Here is a 21,082-nt window from a genome sequence, read left to right on the forward strand (position 1 = left end):
GTGGAGAAATCTGGATTTTGCCCTAAGTACAACAGTGAGAGAGGACCGTTTTGAGATGGGCAGTGACATGAAGTATGCTCTTTGAAACTTACTTTAGCTGTTGTGCAGCAAGCAAGCTGCAGAAGAATGGTCTACTGCGGTTATCTGGACGGTACTAGGCTAGGGCTTGGCAGGCGGCAGGAGAGACAGAATGAAAGAGACTGGCTGCGGATGTGTTTTTCTAGACTCAACACTACAAGTGGTTGGTCGTGTGATTTAATGAGATGCAGAACGTCCAGGGAAGGGCTGGAGTATAAAATCAAGTCTCCCGTTTAGGTGTGCTCCCTTTGGGATTTCCGTGAAGTCGTCAAGCAAACTTGTCAAGTAGGCAGTGCCTACTACATACATCTGGGGTAAGAGAAGCCACACTTTCAGGTGGGCAACTCCTGCCCCATTTCTCCAGCTTACCCCCAGGAAGAGGCATCTCAGCATCTTATCCACCTTGCTGGATCATTCTGGCCTGCTGTTGGTCCTGCCTTCAGTTTGTCCTTGTGAAATCTACATAGGCAGCAGTCACAGGCGCCCCTGCCCCAAGCCCAACAGCACTGTACCACTTTCTCTGTTGGGACAAAAGATATCTTCAGTGGTTCCCATTGCCTGTGTAGATAGTGCTGTGGCCCCGGGCCTGGTTTTTGTACCCAATCTACCTATCTGTCCCCTCTCTTCCACTTTCATTTCTGAATAGCTCCATTAAGTAAGTATCTTGTAGGGGAGGTCTGTGCAGGTTTCTGGTCCCTGCCCACAGCTGAGCATAACCCTTCACAAAACGACTGGTTCAGGAATGGCTGGCTACATAAAGGGTCACTTTTTTCTCCCTTTAATATCCCCTTATAAAACAAGCTAGTTTGTAGGGATCTATCACTAAGCACATATCAGCACAGCGTTCTAGGATACTCAAGCAAAATAGCACCTCAGCTCTTTCTCTGGCAACTCCAATTTCCTTAGGATTAAGGACTGCAGTCTTAGCCTTGCCAGGAGCATTGTAGGAAAAAAAAAAAAACAACTCCGCCCCTTGAAATGAAAATAAATGGAAAGGTAGTTTTTAAGTATAAATGTAATTGATAATGGGCAGGGCAGCCCTTTGGTAAGTAATGTTCTTTGCATGTTCCCTTCTGGACCACAGTGTTATTTGCTTTTGTTCTTCTGCTTCAGATGGGGGATGGAAAAGGAATGGATGTGTTTATTTTCTTAAGACTATTTTTTACCTCAATATCACTTTTACATCAGTTGAGTCTTTAGTAAATGTTAATCTTTTTTTCCCCTAAGAATAGAGGCCAGTTGTTAGCTTACTAACACTGAAGAACTCCAAAGAAAGAAAGCATGTTGCATTTTTTTCCTGCCTCTATTAGAATTAAAGAGGCTTAATCACAGAACCAACAATGTAAGTTTATCTCCTTACTGCATTAGGCAAGAAGAAGTTAAAACTGGACTTATCTGTTGGTTATTATGGTTTCAGAATGCTGAAGATAAAATAAATTCAAGCTATAGATATTTATGATGTCACCCAAGGCCAGATCTGATGAGCAACGGACCAATGTGGAGCAAGTGATGACCAAATTCTGACTATTTTTGATCTTTAAAAGTGACAAAGAAATGTCAGGCTTGAGGGCACACGCCTTTAATCCCAGCACTCAGGACATAGAGGCAGGCAGATCTCTGTGAGTTTGAGACCAGCCTGGTCTACAGAGTGAGTTCCAGGACAGCTAGAGTTACATAGTTATAGTCTGGAAAGAAACTAAAAAACAAACAAGCAAAGTGAGAAAGAAGAGGGCTAAACCTCAGGGAAGACATTAGGGGCTGCTGTGCCCCTAATGTTCTCATCACTGTATCTGCAAGGAAAACTAAAAGTGATAGCAAAACAGCATTGAGCTGCTGTTATGGGTTATTTGAAATGTATTGCTGTGATTGGTATAATAAAAAGCTGAATGGCCAATAGCTAGGAAGAGGTTAGGTGGGACTTTGGGGACAGAGAGGGCTCTGCGAAGAAGAGAGGAGACAGGAGGTGCAAAATGGAGGAAAGGTAATGCCACATGATAGGCCACAGAGTAATATAAATGGGTTAGGTTATAAGAGCTAGTTAGGAGTAAGCCTAAGCTATAGACTGAGCTTTCATAATTAATAAGTCTCTATGTTGTTATTTGTGAGCTGGTAGACAAAAGAAAAATGTGCCTGAAGCTTCAAGTTGGGAGTCCAAGCATTTGGAGAAAAGTTAATACAGTCAATTTATGCCTCTATTTCCTTGGCATTCCATGCGATCAGCAGATACGAAACCTTGGCTTTGGCCACGTCTAAATGAGAAAAGGTCACGGAGGTCACAACACCGCCAGGAAGTATCAGATTCCTTTGAAAATTGCTTTTCATATTTTGGTACTTATCAGGATGATCATCATTTTAAAAGTACTTTTAGGATCTTTTAAAAATGACTTGTGTGTGTATTTGCATGTGCATGTGAACATTCATGGCATAGGCATGGGTGTGCCCCAGCACAAGCATAAAGGACTGAAGACAGCCACATTCACATGGTGGGTCTTGCTGTATGTTGGTTCAGGGGCTCAAACTCAGGTCATTGTACTTGGACAGTATACGCCTTTACCCACTGAGCCATCTCTCCAGGCCATAAATGGCTTTTCGGTAACATGGCCATACCTCAGCCAGTTCTATAAATCTCTTAGCATTTGACTCCTGCTACTTCCAAGGTGGAGCCTTGACAGATTGTCCTAGTGAGCAATTAATTTCTTTGCTCTTTTTAAATTTATACTTCTATAAGTATAACTGCTATATCTGAGCACAAGCACCTTGCAAGGTTTTAAATACATATTCTCAGACTTCTCTCTTGATAGCATGTACTGGTTTAAATCACCATAAGGCACTCCTTCTCTGATAATTGTTCATTTTATCTTGACTCAATCCATTGGGTGTCCAATGGTATTCCCCCGCTCCCTCCCCCCCCCGTTTTGTTCTTTCATTTATTGCTGAAACTTTCATGTGGAAATTGATCTCTTCAGTGTCTTCTTATAAACATCACAGACCAGTTACTTAACTTTTGTGCTTCTGCTTTCCTCGTGGATAAAATAAAACACAATACTAGTTAGCTGTCCCGTACGGGTGCTGTGAGCTAACTCCAGTGTTGAGAACAGGTCTTGGGCCAATACTGAGATTGTAATTTCAGATACCGGGTAATTTTTTTTTTTTAATGCCTGTTCACTTGGGCTTGGTGGCACACAGCTTTAATCCCAGCACTCAGAAGGCAGAGGCAGGTGGATCTCTGTGAGTTCGAGGCCAGCCTAGTCTAGAAAGTGAGGTTAAGGACAAACAGGGCTACAAAGAGAAACCCTGTTCTGAAAAATCAAACCAAAACTAACTGAACCAAACCAAAATAAAAAGTCTGACTCCTTTACTTGTTTTCCTTACTGTTATGAATTTCCATACATGATACAAATATCGACTTTAATTCTGTAATTTCCCTTTCAGTTTGCTGTTAACACTTATTTATATTTTTGTTGTTGAGGGAGACAGCCTTCCAGATACTGAAAAATTTCTCAAGAGCACATCTTTTCATCATACACCAGAGTAAATCACAGAGATCAAGTAGCAAAGGAAAGCTTCTGTTAGGAAGCACCTAGGCAGTTTGGATGCTCACCTTACTAGACCTGGATGGAGGTGGGTGGTCCTTGGACTTCCCACAGGGCAGGGAACCCTGATGGCTCTTTGGGCTGATGAGGGAGGGGGACTTAATTGGGGGAGGGGGAGGGGAATGGGAGGTGGCGGTGGGGAAGAGACAGAAATCTTTAATAAATAAATAAATAAAAAGAAATAAAGGAAGAAAGGAATTTATCAATTTGCGTCCATGAAACTTAAAGCGGTTCTATGAAAAATACTGTAAATAAACTCCCAGTTCAAAATAGTCACTGACAGATACCACAAACAAATCAAAGAAGCGCACATCAATCATCTTCATACTCAAATCTGTAAGAAATCATAAAAACACCCTGAAGCTACTAAGAGGTGATTCAAAAGCAAATAATTTTAAATGTTCAACTTTACTATTGAAATGAGAAGCATTTCCCCCACCCCCCAAAGATATTTATAAAACACTGTCCGAAACTGTCTGTGCAGAACATTGTGGGCAAGCTCAGTTGTCTAGTATCACCAGTGCATATGAACACCTACATAAAGACCCAGTGGGTACTGTGTTCTGATCTGCTGTTCCATGCATTCAGCCTGCAGGCTGTCCCACTCAGAAAAAGTGACTTCTATTTCTTACAAAGTATGTGGGCAAAGACACACTGGATAGGCCGTACAGTGAGAGTGGTCAGAGAAAGAATTCTCACAGTGAGTAGCTACAATGTGTTACCTTCCACCGGAACAGTCTGATAAAGGCTGTCACAATAAAACACACAAAAATATCGCTGAGCAAGACATTCTCTTGTGGGGGAATTTACTGATACCTATAGTTCAAATTACTCAGGTAAGGATGTTCAACATTTCTCATAATGGTGCATGTATGTAAAAGAATTTCCCCACCACCACCACCACCAAATATGGGCTGGAGAGATGGGCTCAGAGGTTAAAAACACAGGCTGCTCTTCCAGAGGTCCTGAGTTCAATTCCTAGCAACCACATGGTGACTCACAACCATCTGTAATGAGATCTGGTGCTCTCATCTGCCATGTAGGCATACAAGCAGGCTAAACACTGTATATATAAATAAATCTTAAAAAAGAAATCCCCCAATACAGTGGTCTTTAAAGGGGAATTTCATATATTTTATTTAAAAAAATCACTTGTTTGCAGGATTAAAGAAATTAGCATGGTCAATTTTCAAGTCATAGTGCATGAAAAAGTCAAAGGAGACAGCAGTAAGTGCAATAAGCCTTGTTTGTTTTGATAAAGAAACATAAAAAAACACTGTGGAATGGAAATCAGTGTTCAGGCTGGGTTATAATTAGAAAGCAGGACTGGGTGGGGAGCCTAGGAGGAACTTGAACTCATTCTTATATCAAATCATCTTGTCATGTTGAATTTTGACCTTGTCCACGTTATTTTCATTAAAGAAACAAACTCCTTTTGTTTCCTTAATATATCTACTTTATGAAGAATGGATGAAGGAGGAGCCTCAACTAAACCTGGAAACTTAGAAACACAGGTAGACAGAGCTTCTAACACCGTCTCGAAAGACTCTGCACACCTTATTAGCCTGTTTTCTTGCCTCCTAAAAATGGGGTGAGGCATTCCCTGACCTTTCTACCTAAAAGGCTGGGACAGAATTACCAGGAACAGGTCTATGGTACAATGTAGATGGGGTGAGGTTAAAAAAAAAAAAAAAGGGTGAGAAGAGATGGTTATTAGATTAAGACACCACCCTTCACACAATGGAGCCCGACAATCATAATTCTTGAGGTTAAAAAGAAAAGAATAATAATAAAAAGAAACAATACATAGCTTTCATTCATATAATCACCGGCTTAAGGTCGTCAAGCTCATCATTGAGAATGTTGTTTGTTGATTCTGTACCCAACAAATACTTCCTGTGTTCAGTGTACCATGCCCTGTTCTGGGCACGGGGCCACAGAGTACAGGAACCACTTTAATGGAAGACAAGCCTGGTTCAACTCTACTTAGAAACAAAGAATCCGGTCCTCAACAAAGCACTGCCAAACCAAATCTAGACCGTACAAAAGAAACTATATACTATTCCCAAATGAATTTATCCCAGGAAGACAAGGTTAGTTCGACATCTCAATAGCAACTTGATGTTGCATGTGGTATTACTAACATACCACAAATAAAAAGCAAAATTCACACAAACATCCTCATAGAGAAAGAAAGAGCTGTTGACAAAACCCAGCATGTTCATGATGAGCACACTCGGACAGTTACGAACTAGGAACAGCGAGAAATTTTTGATAAAGTCACCATGTTTCGGAGTTGTCTGTAACATCCCACTTATTCCTGAAAGGCTCGAGCTACTAGCCCCTGCCCCAGGCTTAGCAACAGGACAGTGTTCACTTTGACACTGGACTGCAGAGTCTCTATTGAATGGGAAAGCAAAGTATCATTCAAACCAGAAAGAAAAAAGCAAAATGTCTCTCTTTACCTATGACCTTGTGTCTAGACCTCATATATAGTATAAACTTAAGTACAGAAAAGTATCGAGAATCTAAAAAAAAAAGCACTCGGGAGGCAGAGGCAGGCGGATCTCTATGAGTTCGAGACCAGCCTGGTCTACAAGAGCTAGTTCCAGGACAGGCTCCAAAACCACAGAGAAACCCTGTCTCGAAAAACAAAAAAAAAAAAAAAAAAAAAAAAAGGAATAAGTTTTTTCAACGAGGTGCAAGATATATACAAAGATAGAGTTTTATATTTCTAAATCCTAGCAATTCTTTAAATTAAATAAGAATAAACATTATAATAGCATCAGAAACAAAAAAATAGTATAAATTTAACAAAAGAAGAAATTAATGTGGACTAAAAACTACGGAACGGTGGGAAGAGGGGCATGGGAAACAACTCCATCAATGGAGTACTTGCTCCAAAGGCACGAAGACTGGAGTTCAATTCTCAGAAGTACATAAAAAGTTCCAAGTGGTCAGACCCTAGCACTAAGGAAACAGAGACAAGTGAATTTCCGGAGCTCAACAGCTTGCCAGCCTGGCCTACTTGTCAATCACCAGACTAGTTAGGTATCCTGTCTCAAAGGGGGGGGGGGGAAGGATTGCCAGACCTCCCAGAGAACTGAGGACTGAGGTTGTACTTTGGCCTCCATATATGCACATGTGTGCAAGCACACATATGCACACGCATGCACTCGCACACACACACCTGAATATAAACAATAGAAGGAAAATTTAAACTATCTAAATAAATGAAAAGGCATTGTTTGCTTGGACTAGATTAGCATTCATTTTTCAGATGGCAGTATTATTGAGCCCGAGTCACAGTTTCAACACAACGTCTATCAAAATCTCGGCTTTCATAGGAAAACTGACAAGCTGACTGTGAACTTCATATGCAAAGGAGGACAAGAGAGATGGAAGAGACAAAAGAATCTTGAAAAGGAATCCAATGAAAAGGTTCCTGTTTCTCAGCTTCCAAAGTTTGCTACAAAATTACAGCAGTGCCATGCGGTACTGACACAAGAAGAGACATTTGGATGGAACGGAGTTACAGAAATAAAATACACAGTCAACTGATTTCCTACAACAATGCCAAAACAGATCATCGCCTGACTCTCTCAGCCCCCTCCTCTCTCTCGTCCCTGAATTAGAGATAGATCTCGGGGCTTCAAACATGCTGGATAAGCGTTTGATCACTAAGCTATATCCCCAGCCACAACAGTTCAATGGAGGAGGGATCACCTTCCGGAAAAGTAGTACTGAGACAACTGGATATCCAGAAGCCAGAGAACGAAGCTGGAATCCTACTCTACAAGGCACATGAAGATTAACTCAGGATCTATCACTGACCTAAGGATCAGAGTGAAAACTCAAGAACCCCTAGAAGAAAACAAAGCCATAAACGTTCTCGGGTTTTCATAAGGCAGTGTTTTTAGTTTTAGACATAACATCACAAACCAAGAACAATAGAAAAGTTAATGGGACATCATCAAGCCTTTTAAAGTATGAGACTCTAATTATACCATTCACTTAAAGAAGCAGGCCAGAGGGGCGAAGAAAAATATTTGCACATGACATGAACCTTTAGAAAGTAGAGAACTGCAAGCCAGTATCACAAGGATGGCTAACGCAAAAAATGGACAATAACAAGTTTTAGGCAAGAAGGTGAAGGAACTGGAATTTCACCCACTGCTAAAGGGAAGGTGTGCAGCAAGCTGCCCTGGAAGGCCACAGCCCCTTAAAAGGTTAAACCTAGCAGATGACCCAGTAATTCTTTCCACTTAGAGATTCAAGGGAAATCAAAACATACCTTCGCCAACTTCTACATGAAGTTCAAGCAGTGCTGCTCACAGTAGCCAGCTAAGTAGAAATAACCACGATGAAAGGCTAATATGACTATTTGGCAACAAAGCGAAATGAAATACACATGCTACAGCTCAGTTGACTCGTGAAAACATCACGCCCACTTGAAAGAGCCAGCCCCAAGAAAATACACACACTATGATGATTCAATTCCCATGAGACATTCCTGATCAGCAAATCTATAGACATAGAAAATAGATTCACGTTCATTAGCAGGAAAGAGAGTGAGAGAATGGGGGCTGATGGTTACACAAGCCAACTATACTAAAAACAGTAAACCATACACTTTCAATGGGAAAATGGTATGGCTTGGGAGCTACAAGTCAATCAAACTATATTTATAATTCCCTACCCTCAGAAATAGCTATTAATAATCCTCTAGATGCCCCAAAAGTAGATGTAGCCCAGAGCTGAAAGTCTCAGGAGAGCCTGGAGTCAGAAAGAGGGAGTGGTAAACTGATTTCTGGTGACAATGCACATTCTTACAAAACCCCAAACCAAGTGATAAATATGAACTCCGGAACCTGGTGCTAGAGATTCCCCCCCACACACACACACACAGATTTTGCCTCCCCTCCCCACCCCTCTGCATTTATGCTAAGAATCACTTTGGGCACTATGGTCTCTGGCGGCCACTACAAGTTTTTACCATTGATGACTGAGCTCATATCTCACCTGGAAAGTCGGGGGAGCAGCCGAGGAAGAGCAAAAAGGGCTTACCATTCTCAGGCTCAGAGAGCAGACAGCGGAAGAAAGCAGACAAAACCTGGTTGTGTCTTGTGGTTGTTTTGTTTGCTGTCATTTAGAATGTTCTGGTGAAACAACTGGGAGATGAAGCACCGCTGACAGAGATCTTCAGTGGATACCACAAGAAAACAACTGCACTTTCACACCACGACCACTGCCATTCCCCAACAAGTCACACACACAAAAAAGCTCCATTCATAAAGCTTGGGTTAGTCATTTCAGCTACTCCAAGTTGTGTGAGTCTGAACCAAGAACCTGCAAAGAGAGCTCCCTATAAAAAACCTTTCCTGACCAAGCCTAACTTTTTATTTCAACAGACTGCCTGCTCTCTCTCGCTACGACTTGCTCACAGCATAGATACCAAGGCACTCGGAATTTCTTTTCCTTTTTCCCTTTTTTTTTTTTTCTTTTTCTTATACTAGTAAGGAGGGAGAATGGCCGCATTCTAGGAGTTTGGTTGCTTCTTAGACTTCACTTAAGTAATATTCCATGATTTGTGTAAAGCAAATTTCGCCTCTCCATAATTCAGTCTAGTAGCATCTTGTGGCAGAAGAACGAAAATCACGACGACGGCACTTCCCGAGTTCTAGCTGCACTGGAATAATGAATTAATTCTGTCTTTGCCAGCGAAGAAGCAAACAAACAAACAAAAAAATCTTTGTTTTAATTGAAAGCTATCACACTACTTTAAATGAGACAAAAGAAATCCAGTTTTATACGGGCCAAATCATCTTATAATGAGGACTCTAACCAGCATGCCCTATCAACCCCCCCCCCCCCCCCCCCCGCCCCACACACACATAAACAGTCATTTGATGTCCGGAGCAATGAGGCCGTATCATTATTAATAAGGGAAACCAGAAGCTTTCTCGCATTCATCTTTCTCTCCCTTGCAGAGGGGTCATTCTTGGGGGCATTACCCTAAGCCTCAGCCAGGCTTATGAAGTTCCAAGGGACGAAGCTGCAGCACCTGCGCAAACGCGTGGAGAGGGCCTGAGACAGTCAACTAACTCCCTTGACTCCAACATCCTGGAACACCTTCTAAATCTTCCCTGTCTGTGCCCTGCCATTTCCTTCCCGTGAGATCCTGTTGATGTCTGCAAAACCATAGGGTCCACTAGACCACTCAATGGTCTCTGCGAGGTCATGGTTCAGAAACTATTGATGGAAAAATATCAAAATAATACTTTGTAGGTTTATTCCCGTATCCGATCACATGATGTGTCGCCAAACAATTGTTTATTCCTAAACACGGGGACAATGCCAGCCTGCTTACTACCTTCCTTCCTTTCTTTTTTCTTTTCTTATTTTTTAAAGAAAACATCTAAGAGAAGCATGGTGCTGTAACTCAGAAATGTTAAACGCATTTCCATAAAACTAACTTTATTCCTCCAGACTTCCCTAAACGCTATAGCTTATGTGTGTAACATAAACAAAACAAGTATCATCTGAACCAATTACACATTTTGGGGTGGTTATTAAATATTCAGCGTCCTGCCAGGAAAGGAGAAAGTAAGCCGCACTTCTGCTCCAAATAACAAACCATAAATCAGTTGACAAGCTTGAAAGAATTCCGTTCTAGTCTGTTCGAAAGCCAAGCCTAAGGAAAGGGGGGAGCCCGCGGGAATGTTTCTCCTGCTCTCGAAGTTTCGCCTTTGCAAAACAGACTCGTGCGCACGCAAATGGCGCTTCTCGGAACTTTCTGGCTCTCAAGTCATCTGGAGACAAACCAAAGCCCGGGGCGCGCGCCCTCGCAGAGCTGGGGCCTGCGCCTGGGACCCGGCTCTGAAGGCGCCGGCCTGGCCCGGGACTCACCGCTGCCGGGCTGCGGGGACAGCGCGGACACCGAGGTCTGGCCCATGGCGGGTCACCGCCCCGCTGCGCCTCCGCCTCACCGGGCCGCTCCGCTCCTGCGCGCCCCCGTCCGCTCGCCGCCGCCGCCGGCCTCCCGCGCGCTCATCGCGGCCCGCGCCCGCCTGTCCCGCACCTTCTCCCCGCGAGCGCGCGGGTCGCCCAGCCCTGGCAGCGGCCGATCCAGCCCAGCGGATGCCTGTCATTCCTCTATGCAGATTAGCTGGGGTCAGGGGTCACCGGGAGAAAAGAGGGGGGCGAGGGCGACCGGGAGCGGAGGAGTGGGGAGAGCAGGACACCGGGATGCTGGTGTGGGGTGTGTGTGTGTGGGGGGGGGGTTGTTGGTTTAGCTGCACCCCGGGGGGCTGGGTGCCTGTACCCCCTGGGGCAGAAGGGTTATCAAAATACTCCCTTTAATTGTGAAGGTTCAATGTCAAATGATCCTCTAGGTCTGAGAAGAAGAAAAAAAAAACATTAAAGTACTTTGTCACTGGTACTTAATTTAGGAAAATTTGTTTCTTTAAAGTTAGTTCCTTCCTTATATTGTTTGCAGCATTGCAGACCTGTTAGAGAGGCCATTGCGTAGTGTTTTCCTCTTGTTAACAATTATCTTCCCTTCACCAAATGCAATAAAAACAAAACAAAATTAATGGCTTTGGGTTAGACGGCACAAGTCAGTCATGTCCACAGTGGCCTATGTGTGACGTCAACTGAGCATATACAGACTTGACTCTACCACCTACAATTCTAGCTCGCTTGTCTCCTCTACGCCTCCGAAGAATCACTTGTCAAGTAAGGTGTTTAAAACACTCAAAGGCAGACACAACCATAACAAGGTAACATAATATAACATAACTATAGCAGCAACAGTAGTTTATTTGACAAACTATTATGCCCCCAAAGCTGAATTAACACCCCTATAATATTCTATTACGTCTCAAGTTTCTAAAAACTGTGAATACAGATAAAAGTTTTGCTATTACAGAGTATAGCAAGCTGAGTGATCTAGATTTAGTATATATACATATGTGTGTGTGTAGGCATGAATGTATATGTATATATAAATGTACCATATCCAACAGAAGGTAGCTACATGAGTATATTCTGTTATGAGTTGCAAAATATGATTGAATACCCCTTTCTGAATATATACATTTCATTAAAAAAGTATATTTTAGCCACATTGCTTATGTAACCTTTCATCTTTTAGTTTATCCTAATCAACTCTGAAATATAAAAATATTGTTCATTATAGACCTTATAAGATCATCTGCTTTAGCACTTTAATCATAAAAACCACATTTCCTTACTGTGTGTATAACTGAGCTCAGTGGGACCTTGTTTTGATTTTTGAAAGACACTTGTTCAACAATCACAGTCAAGTAAGTGGTCCCTCTCCTTTGGTGGGAAGTTCTTTTCCTTAAAAAGCTCTTAAGAAATAAGAAAACTGTGACTATTTGGGGGTGTTGGGAATTGGACCCTTGAGGCTGTTTGCATGCTAGGCGGGCCCTCTGCTACTGAGGTATGCACCACACTCAAGAAATCCCAATTCTTAAAATGAAACCCAAAGACTTAACCAAAACGTGAGTTGTAGTTAGGACAGTAACATCAACAGCATCTCTCATCATGGGGTGCCCGAAGCACACAGGGCATTGTGTTCTGAGAACACATTCTCAGCGGTGAAAGGGAACCATGACTTGCTGGTCTCTGGTTTCTTTGCTTTAAATTGCCTTAAGAAGCAAACAAGCGAAATGTTTGTGGAAGTGAAGAGGAGAGAGATCTTACCATGGTGCAGAGCTTCGCTGATAAAGGAAGTCATTGTTCAGGGAGAACACGGTAAATTCTGCCCATTGAAAGTTTATAATAGAAGCGTTTTAGGATGATAAATGTCAAACTGTGGTACAATGGTTTTTGCTATCACTATTTCTTCTCTTTGAGAAACGAGAGTGAGGCTTGTTTTCCCCCCTCTACAAAGTCTTATTTGAAGCATTATGGGGGAAAGGAGTGCTCGATGGTGCTAGTTTTCTTTTAGGATTTGCTTAATACATCCACATTTCCCTGTTCAAGATTGTTTTCACCCTGATTCGATGGCTGATTCTTGGCCTCCTCTGGAACTGTAATAACCAGTGATCAAGTTACATCTTTCCCAGAAACTCTCCCAGTCCTGTTAGATTACCCTGGAAGTACATCAGCCAAACTGTAGGAAGTGTGCTCAAAGGTTCCTTTACGAGGATGGGGGCATCCTGCTTCCAGCGTTTCTGCTGGGGTTTGGTGTCTTAGCGGAGGACTTAAGCCAGTGCACAGAGAGGAAGTCTACAGCAAATCCCAAGTCTCCTTTTGAGGTCAAAACATGAAGATTAGGAAGTGAAATACAACAAGAGTATTTTCAAACTGGACATGGTAGCTCACACTTGAAATCCCAGCACTTGGAAGGCTGAGGCAGGGGGATTGCCATGATTTCTGGGCCTTCCTGTGCTACACAGTAAGTTCCAGGTCAGCTTGAGCTACAAGTAAGACACTGTATCAAGAACAGAAGTATTTTAAGATAAGTTTCTTCCCAGACGCCTCACTCATGCCATACTGAACTTACACAGATAGTTCCGGAGTTGCTCTCATGGGTTTAGAGTGGATGCTAGGAACATTTAATGTCACAAGAAAAACGGGCATTTCTCCTAGAATACTCATTCTAGGGAACCAGTTAAAATGCTAGAAAAGATGAGTGCCCATCAGAAGAGGTCACCTGCATATACTTTCTCAACATTGGTACCTTTGGCCCCAAACTCCATTCTGGATTTCTAAACTGATCTCTTGTGGAGTGAGATCCTGGCAGATAACACAGCAATGGATTTGGGTGCTGGTTTGGAGGGAGGGGGGCCACACAAGATCCATTTATGAACCTGCAAAACTGATGCCACCTGGTTTGCCACATTCCTTACAATGGAACAAGTTGATTCTAAACCAGAAAGTGCTACCTTCTTCAGCATCTTTGTCTCCCACCACTGGATTCGAGAAACTCTCTATATTAAATATCCCTGAGAATAGAAGAATAGCATTTACTGATTTTTCCCCCATTGCCCAGTATAGTTTCCATCATCGGAAGAACTGTGACTTATTCATTTACTTCCAGGAAGAAACGAAATCGAGGGGATTTACTTAGAATTTCCCTTGGGAGACAGTGCGCTTTTAGGAGCAAGCGCTTGTACGTAGGAGGTTTTCAAACACTTTACCCCATCACTCAGGTTTCCCTGACTTGTCTGCCACGGGCGTTATTAAACTCAGCCATCTGGGGTATCCAAAGTGACAACTGCACTTGTCGCGGATGGAAAGGACAGTGGCAAATGAAAGCAGATGTCAACCTAACCTTTACCAACCTAGACTATCAAAAAGTCCTTTCCTAGGAGGTCAAGGTCCAAATTGCAGAAATATAATTTGGTGACCGGGGGAGAATTTTAAGCATAGAGAGAGATGAACTCAGATGTCCTGAGTCCTAGTCAGGGGTCTATTGTCTTGCTTGGACCCATCAGACCTGCTCAAAGCCATTGTCTGACTCTGGAACATGGAGGTAGGCGCTCATGGTGAAAAGAAGAGTTAAATGGGCGCTCCCCTCCCCCACCAGAAACAATTAGATGGGTGACAAGAACCACAGTGGCCCGGGGAGCAACCAGAAATGGCCATGTACGAGTTTCCAGAGTGTGTTAACATACATTCTTATTTTTGGACTTGACTGTGAAAATTTAACAAATTAGTAGCCTTTCCTCGGCTAATGGGAATTGTAGTTGTAGCAAAGGCTTCCTGACGTGAAGGGGAGAGAATGTAAACTCAGTGACTTTCCAAGGAGAGCTTTCCCCCCTTAATTATCTGTTTTCAAGGTACAAGTGTTTATTTAGAAGAACCAAGGGAAACTGAAAGATTGTCCAAAAGGGTCATTTTAGATCATTGCTTTCTATGTACTTACTCTGTCGAGAATTCCTAAGTAGAGAACTGTCTTTTCTCCCTTCTCCCTAAGAGTCTCTGGAGCACCCTTTTCCAGTGGTAAGAATGCTTAAACACAAACATTCTAATAATGTGATAAAAGTATTTGTACCCCAGAAACTAAAATCCAATAAGCAAATATTTTCAGGTTTTCAAGTGAGTTTATTTTATTAGACAACATTCCAGTTTTATTTGTTTTGTTTGTTTTTGTTTTTACAACTTTCTATTTCTTTCAGAACGTGGCTACATTCTGCAGCAGGCAGCGTCCTTAGGAAGCTGTGGCCACTAAAGGCAAATAGAAGGCTTTCTAGATTTTATACTTTGGGCTGAAGTTCTGGAAATATAACCTGAGTTTACATTTTAAAATGTTACTCTGTCGAGGTGGCAGTGGGTTCTTCTCCATTTTCTTTAGCTCTAGAATTCTGAGAGAACACTAGTGTTATCATAACAAAAAAGAGAATCCAGGCTAAGACTCACAAGTTTGGACTTTCCAGTTATATCAAGCATTGGGAAAAAAGAGAAGCGATCACATTCCACAAATGCTAGGCCGAGCAGGAAATCAACCTGTAAGGCAAGTTTTTCTTTCCTATTGTTCTCATACTTTTATATGATTTATTTCCGGAGTCTCCTCCCTCCTTCTCCTCTCTCAGGCTAACAGGATTAACAAAATACCTCTCCTGGGCCCCTCCCTGAGCTAGTCTCAGCAGCGGGCATGGAGAGGCTTCTGTGTGCTTACTTTCTGACTGAGCCAACTCTTGGAAGATTTACTCAGAAAATAAAGCACTCAAGGGGTGGACTGGAATGTTTTTTTCCAAAGACTTTAGGAGGAAAAACACCTTAGATGTAAAAAAGGACCAATTCACAATACCTGAAACTTTGCTATAAAATTCAAAATCTTTATTAATTCACTAACCAAAATCTATAGAAAACAATCTTCAAAATGCCCCCAAAAATTACTGCTTGGGCTACAGAAAATAATAGTTTGATGTCAAGTCCAATAATAATAACTACTGTATTCATTCCCAGACCCTAACAAGGTGTTTGGGACAATGAGCACTTAATACACACAGGATAAATACCTATGTTATCTTCTTAATACCAACAATAGACAAAAACTCATCTGTATGTGAATATATAGTTAGGGTTTCTATGACAGACAACTCTAGCCTGTGTCAAGTCAACAAAAAACTAGCCAGCAAGACATGCATGGTTTGCTCATAGTGTACTGAAAATAGCAAGTCCGTCACTGACTGTATCTCTGTCCTTCTATAGACTTCTTGATGAGACAGTCATGTCTTCAGGGAACTACTAAAGACTGCATACCTACCATGAGCAAGGCCTTTAATTCATGGGCTCGAGGACAAGTGGAATAGGAACGCTCCTTGGTGTCAGTCTCGCTTGAGTACTGTGTCAGGGAAGGGGATGCAGCATCCTACCCTGACAGTGACTACCCTGATAGATGTCAGTTCCTCCCGGTGTCAACAACACAGAGCAGGGGGGATTGAACCTAGTTTCTCCATTGGCATAGTTCCCACACAGAGCTGGTGCCTGGTTTCAGAGAAGATGCCCCCCTCGTGACTTAAACTGCTTCTCAAATCACAGGAAAATTAAATCTGATCGTATGCAATCAGACTAAACTATGTTCACTTGTTTACTGCTGCAGCTTTTTGGGGACTATGTTACAAATTCTAAAATGCACGCTTTATCAAGTAAACAGTCCTGTGGGTTCTGATAAGGAACGCCCGTAAGCCGAGTCCCATCGTACAGCCTGAAGTTGGTCCCTATCCCACAGCACACATGCTCATCCCTAGCATCAGACACCCAATGGGTTGATATCCACCTGTGATGGCTAGCCTTGACTGCCAGTGAGATTCGTCAACTGGACTAGTTAGAGGAGCGCCTAGAGGTGTGCCCAGCATACCCCTGGGTGCTTCTGGGAGGGCGCTTCTAAAGAAGATTAACCGAGATGGGACAGCTCATTCTGACTGTGGGCATCATTCCATTGGCTGGGGTCAGGGTGGGAGAAAAGGGGGAAAGGAGCAAGACAGACAGGTCATCATGGACGTACATGCTAGCACAGGCTCTCTCTGCGCTCCTCCCTCCCTCTCTCCCTCTCCGTCTCTGTCTGGGTTGCTAAGATATGAGCTGGTTTGGTCCCATCAGACCCACCCTGGGATAATGGACTGAAATCTTCCTCCCTTCATTGCTTCCCTCGGGTATTTTATCATGGTGACTATAAAGGCAGTATACCACCCCTATAGATTCATTTCTTGAAATTTCAAATAAATGAAATTATATACAGCAGATTTTTATAGTTGATTTATTTCATTTAATTTAAAAATTGTCCGCACAGTCCGATATATTCATATTTTCCCTTTTTTATTCTGAATGTGCTCCATTATATACCTACATCAGTTTGCTTATTCATTCTTAAGTTAATGATTATTTGACCTGAAACTGCATGTCATTATGAAAATACAATTATACTACACTATGTTATATTTGTTGCTTCATAAACATGTATGTACAAACACACATATCCCAAGTACTTAGAATGGAGATTAATATAGGGGGAATACTATATATTATATATACACATATATACCTACTCATAGAGCTTGTGTTCTAAGTAAAAGATTAAAAAATGAGCAATGGACATATTAAGGTAAAAAGTGCTCAAAGCAGAAAAGGGATTGAGAGAGCCTGGGCTAGGGGGAGATTCACAACAGCCCCCCCCTCCATAAGACGATGCTTATGAAAAAACGTGAAAGAGGGAAGAGACCTAGCCAAGTGGCAATCTAGGAGAAGAGTGATCCAAGGATTAAAATCAGCAACGACAACAAACCAATAGTTAATATAAAGCCAATATAGGGACATGGTTTACATGTTTGCGGAGTCTAAAGGGACCAGTGAGTTCAAGCAGAGTGATAGCTGTTCAGGTAGAAGCTCCACCCTAGCCCCTGGCATCGATATATCTAAAGAGTCTTTAATGTTCTGCGGAAGCTCCAACTCTATCCACCTCCCCCATCTCTCTCCAAACCCTGCTTCATCTCAGAAAGCCCACCAGACACTACTCCTCCACCAGAGAGGCTCAAGGTCATTCCCACTGGGTATTTAAACTGCTCCCACAGAAAACAGACACGTGTTTTGTGTGTGGGTTTTTTTTTTTTTTTTTTTTTTTTTTTTTTTTTTTTTTGTCTTTCTTCCTCTCTGGGGGCAGAAAAGCATCTGGGAGTGGTTTGCCCGTTAAACCTGGGCTTTTTTCTAATTCAGTTTGTGTTGGTGGCGAGGCTTATTGGGGTGCAGAAACTTTTCAATGCCCAAGGAAAAAGGAATTATCTGCTGTGTAGGGCCTTGCATCTAAGCAGGAAGACTGTGACTTTTACTACAAATAGGCTATTTATTACAAATAGGCTAGGCACTCGGTGACAATTAGAGAGGCAACAGTGTGATCTGACATATGTTAGGCTCATGGTGGCTTCTGATGAGATCAGGTGCATTCAGGGCAGCATGGCTGGAGATATCCTGGTGGCTTCTAAATTGAGAACGGAGGAGAAAAGAGAGACTGTGAAAATATCCCCGGCTGCAAATGGTGGCGGCTGAGAACAAGATGCGGCAGTGGGATTTGTGAGATGCTCCTGGACCCTGATACATTTTGAAGGTGGAGTCAAACTTCCTTATGGATTAAGTGTGGGGGTGGAGCTAGGAGTGTTCAATAGGTGTCTTCTGACCCACTGGAAGGATCAAGCCGACATTCTAATTTAAACTAGAACAGGAAGTGAGTGCCACGGGCTGGAAGTGGAAACTCAGAACATTAATTTCAAGATGTTTATCCAAATGAAATGAGTAGTGTACAACCAACACGAAAAAGAAAATCAGCCTATAGCTACACAAATTCCACTTAAGCTGAGTGTGAAGAATGAAGGGGAAAATTCAAACAGTAGGTAGGAAACACAGTTGCCTCTTTAACTAATCATCATAAATGGAGAAGTCAGGAGAAGCGTGTCTGTTATTAGTACTATGGAGAAATCAGTATTATCTTAGAATCCTATATCCAAATAAGTCCATATTCACTAAATATGGACTTCCTGAACTCTCTCCACTTGTGACCCTGGAACCCTCTAGAAATTTTTACATGACCTCAGATATGGAGAGATATAAAATAGGTCTATAAATTGCTGCTAATAAAAGGTAAAAAGAACTTTGTTTTAGAACAATTACTTGGCATACAAATAATTTTAACATTTATTAAAGATGGAAAATTTACACATGGATGATATGGATTTACTTGCCTATTTTTACACACCGAATTAAATCTTGACTAAACGTGGTATTGCAGGGCACAGTGCATCTACAACAGGCTTCAGAGTTGATCAATATTTTGATTTCATAACCCTAAAGACTTAGATTGCTACTTTGCCTACATACATACATAGTACAAAGCGGCAGACTTATATTTAGGGTTTGCTCAGAATTTGTTGGAAATTTTGCCCTAACCTCAAGCCAAAATCCATTGAACTGTTTTTAAAAAGTGAAACCCAAGTCTACAACTCAAACAGTACTTTTTAAAATATAACATTCCGGCACAATACAATCCGAAGATATACTAATTTGATATTCCCAAGGTGAAAAATGCCGGCAAGAATATATTAAAAAGTTACCGTTTTCTCTAACTTGCCATGGACTTAGTATGCATCTGATTTTGATTACATTTAATTATTCGTTTAATTAGTGTGTGTGTGTGTGTGTGCATGAGTAAGAACATGTGCATGCCATGTATACAGGTGTAGGTAAGAGGATAGCTCTAGGGCGTGACTTCCCTCCTCCTATTATGTGGGTCCCAGAAATCAAACTCGGGTCTTCAGTTCTGGTGGCAAGTACTTTTTAATTTTTTTTAAAAATTGTGTGTCCAGGGGTGTGACTGTGGTTATTTCCATGTGGGTAAAGGGGCCTGGGGAGTCTAGAACACTGATCCTCATGGAGCTGGAGTTACAGGCAGCTGTGAGTAGGGAGGCGTGGAGTCCTCTGTAACAGCTATATAAGCCCTTACTCCTTGAGCCCGTCTCTCCAACCCTGCCAACAAGCACTTCTATCCGTCAAGCCATCCTACCAATTACATCTGACTTTGTATCAGTTTTTGTCATTGTGCACCCAGGAAAGTTTCACTACTGCCAAATTTTTCACAACCGCCATATTCAGTTTTGTGACCCCCCATATGGTTACAATTCGCAATTTAAGGAGGTGCGCGCTAAATCAACCAACCATTGAAATTATTTAATCTCTCCAGCAAGAAAGAAATTCCTTAGCAAGAAAGAAATGAGCCCAAAGATAGGTGAACTATGCAAAGAGCATTAGCACACAAGGCAACAGAATGGTGGTGAATTTGATCAAATATAGGCTGTTCAAAATAGGGGTAGACAATTTTTAACATCTTCAAGTCCTGATTGTGATAAAAAGGAAGACAGATAAATTAAATCGTTTAGCATTATCTAGAAAAAGTTACTGTTTCAAATAGCAAGAAAACCGCAACAGGATTCCAAACTCAAAAAAGGAAATTAAAGAAAATCTCACCAATATTAAGAACAATAAGGGGGTTAATACACATGTATATTAAGATGATTCAGTCCAAATTAGTAAATTTGATAGACATAAACAGAATAGACTTTTTTATACAAACATGGAAACTAAACGATGGAAAGAAACAGAAATAAACCTCTTTGTTTGAGAATTATAGTCGACAAGCCCAAAACGCCAGAGTTGAAAGCAAAGCTAAGAGCATTGGTTACCTCTCTGTTGCCGTGATAAAACACCGCACCCAAAAGCAACTTAAGGATGAAGGAGTTCATTTTGGCTTATGGTTCCAGGGGGATGAGAGTCCACCACAGTTGGAAGGCATAGCAGTAGGCAGTAGGCATGGCAGCCTCATCAGTAGTCTGAGACTGCACATCCTCAACCACAAACGGGAACCGGAGAGAGTGAACTGAAAGTGACATCAGACTTTAAAGTCTCAAAGTCCAACTCCAGTTTTCTGTCAGCAAGGTCACACCTTCTAAACCTCCCCCAGATGGTGCCACCAAATGGGACCCAAGTGTTCAAATACCTAAGCCTATGGGGGGAGGGGGATCTCATTCAAACCAGCATAATCCCTACATCTAAAATGCTAACTAAAAAAACTGGTATATCAACATTAATAATATATTAATCAAAATTTAAGTCACAATAATAAAGAGCAGAGAGACCTACTATATAATGGTAGATTGGTCCAACAAGGTGTTTTTTATACAAACTATAAACCTGTGTGCCTCTGAGATCATAACCTGGAAATACGTCAAACTGAAAGGAATCACTAAGTGGCTGGGTATTCTAGTAATGTGGTGAGGTTTTTAGCACATCACTAAAATGCCATGAGATTATGAAAACAGGACATTTTTATAGTTATGGGGTTGGATAGTCCAATTGACCAAACTCAATGTAACAGACAACCTTAGAGACAG

At 41.9% G+C, this 21,082-nt stretch overlaps 1 protein-coding gene across 4 annotated transcripts in view; it reads right to left on the bottom strand.

Moving 5' to 3' along the window:
- The window catches only part of Phactr2 (phosphatase and actin regulator 2), a 275,578-nt gene that overhangs the window by 114,652 nt on the left and 139,844 nt on the right, over positions 1–21,082 (bottom strand). Inside the window, exon 1 of one of the 4 annotated variants that reach the window (XM_050122218.1) lies at positions 10,581–10,798. The exons of the other annotated variants lie outside the window; for them this stretch is intronic. Coding sequence (XP_049978175.1) covers positions 10,581–10,626 — 46 coding nt within the window. The 5' untranslated portion in view covers positions 10,627–10,798. Of the gene's footprint in view, positions 1–10,580; positions 10,799–21,082 lie in introns of those variants that run through there. 4 annotated transcript variants of the gene reach the window in all.

Source organism: Alexandromys fortis, unplaced genomic scaffold, assembly GCF_014885135.2.
Source record: "Alexandromys fortis isolate MF-2015 unplaced genomic scaffold, M_Fortis_MF-2015_v1.1 scaffold_215, whole genome shotgun sequence".
NCBI lineage: Eukaryota > Metazoa > Chordata > Mammalia > Rodentia > Cricetidae > Alexandromys > Alexandromys fortis.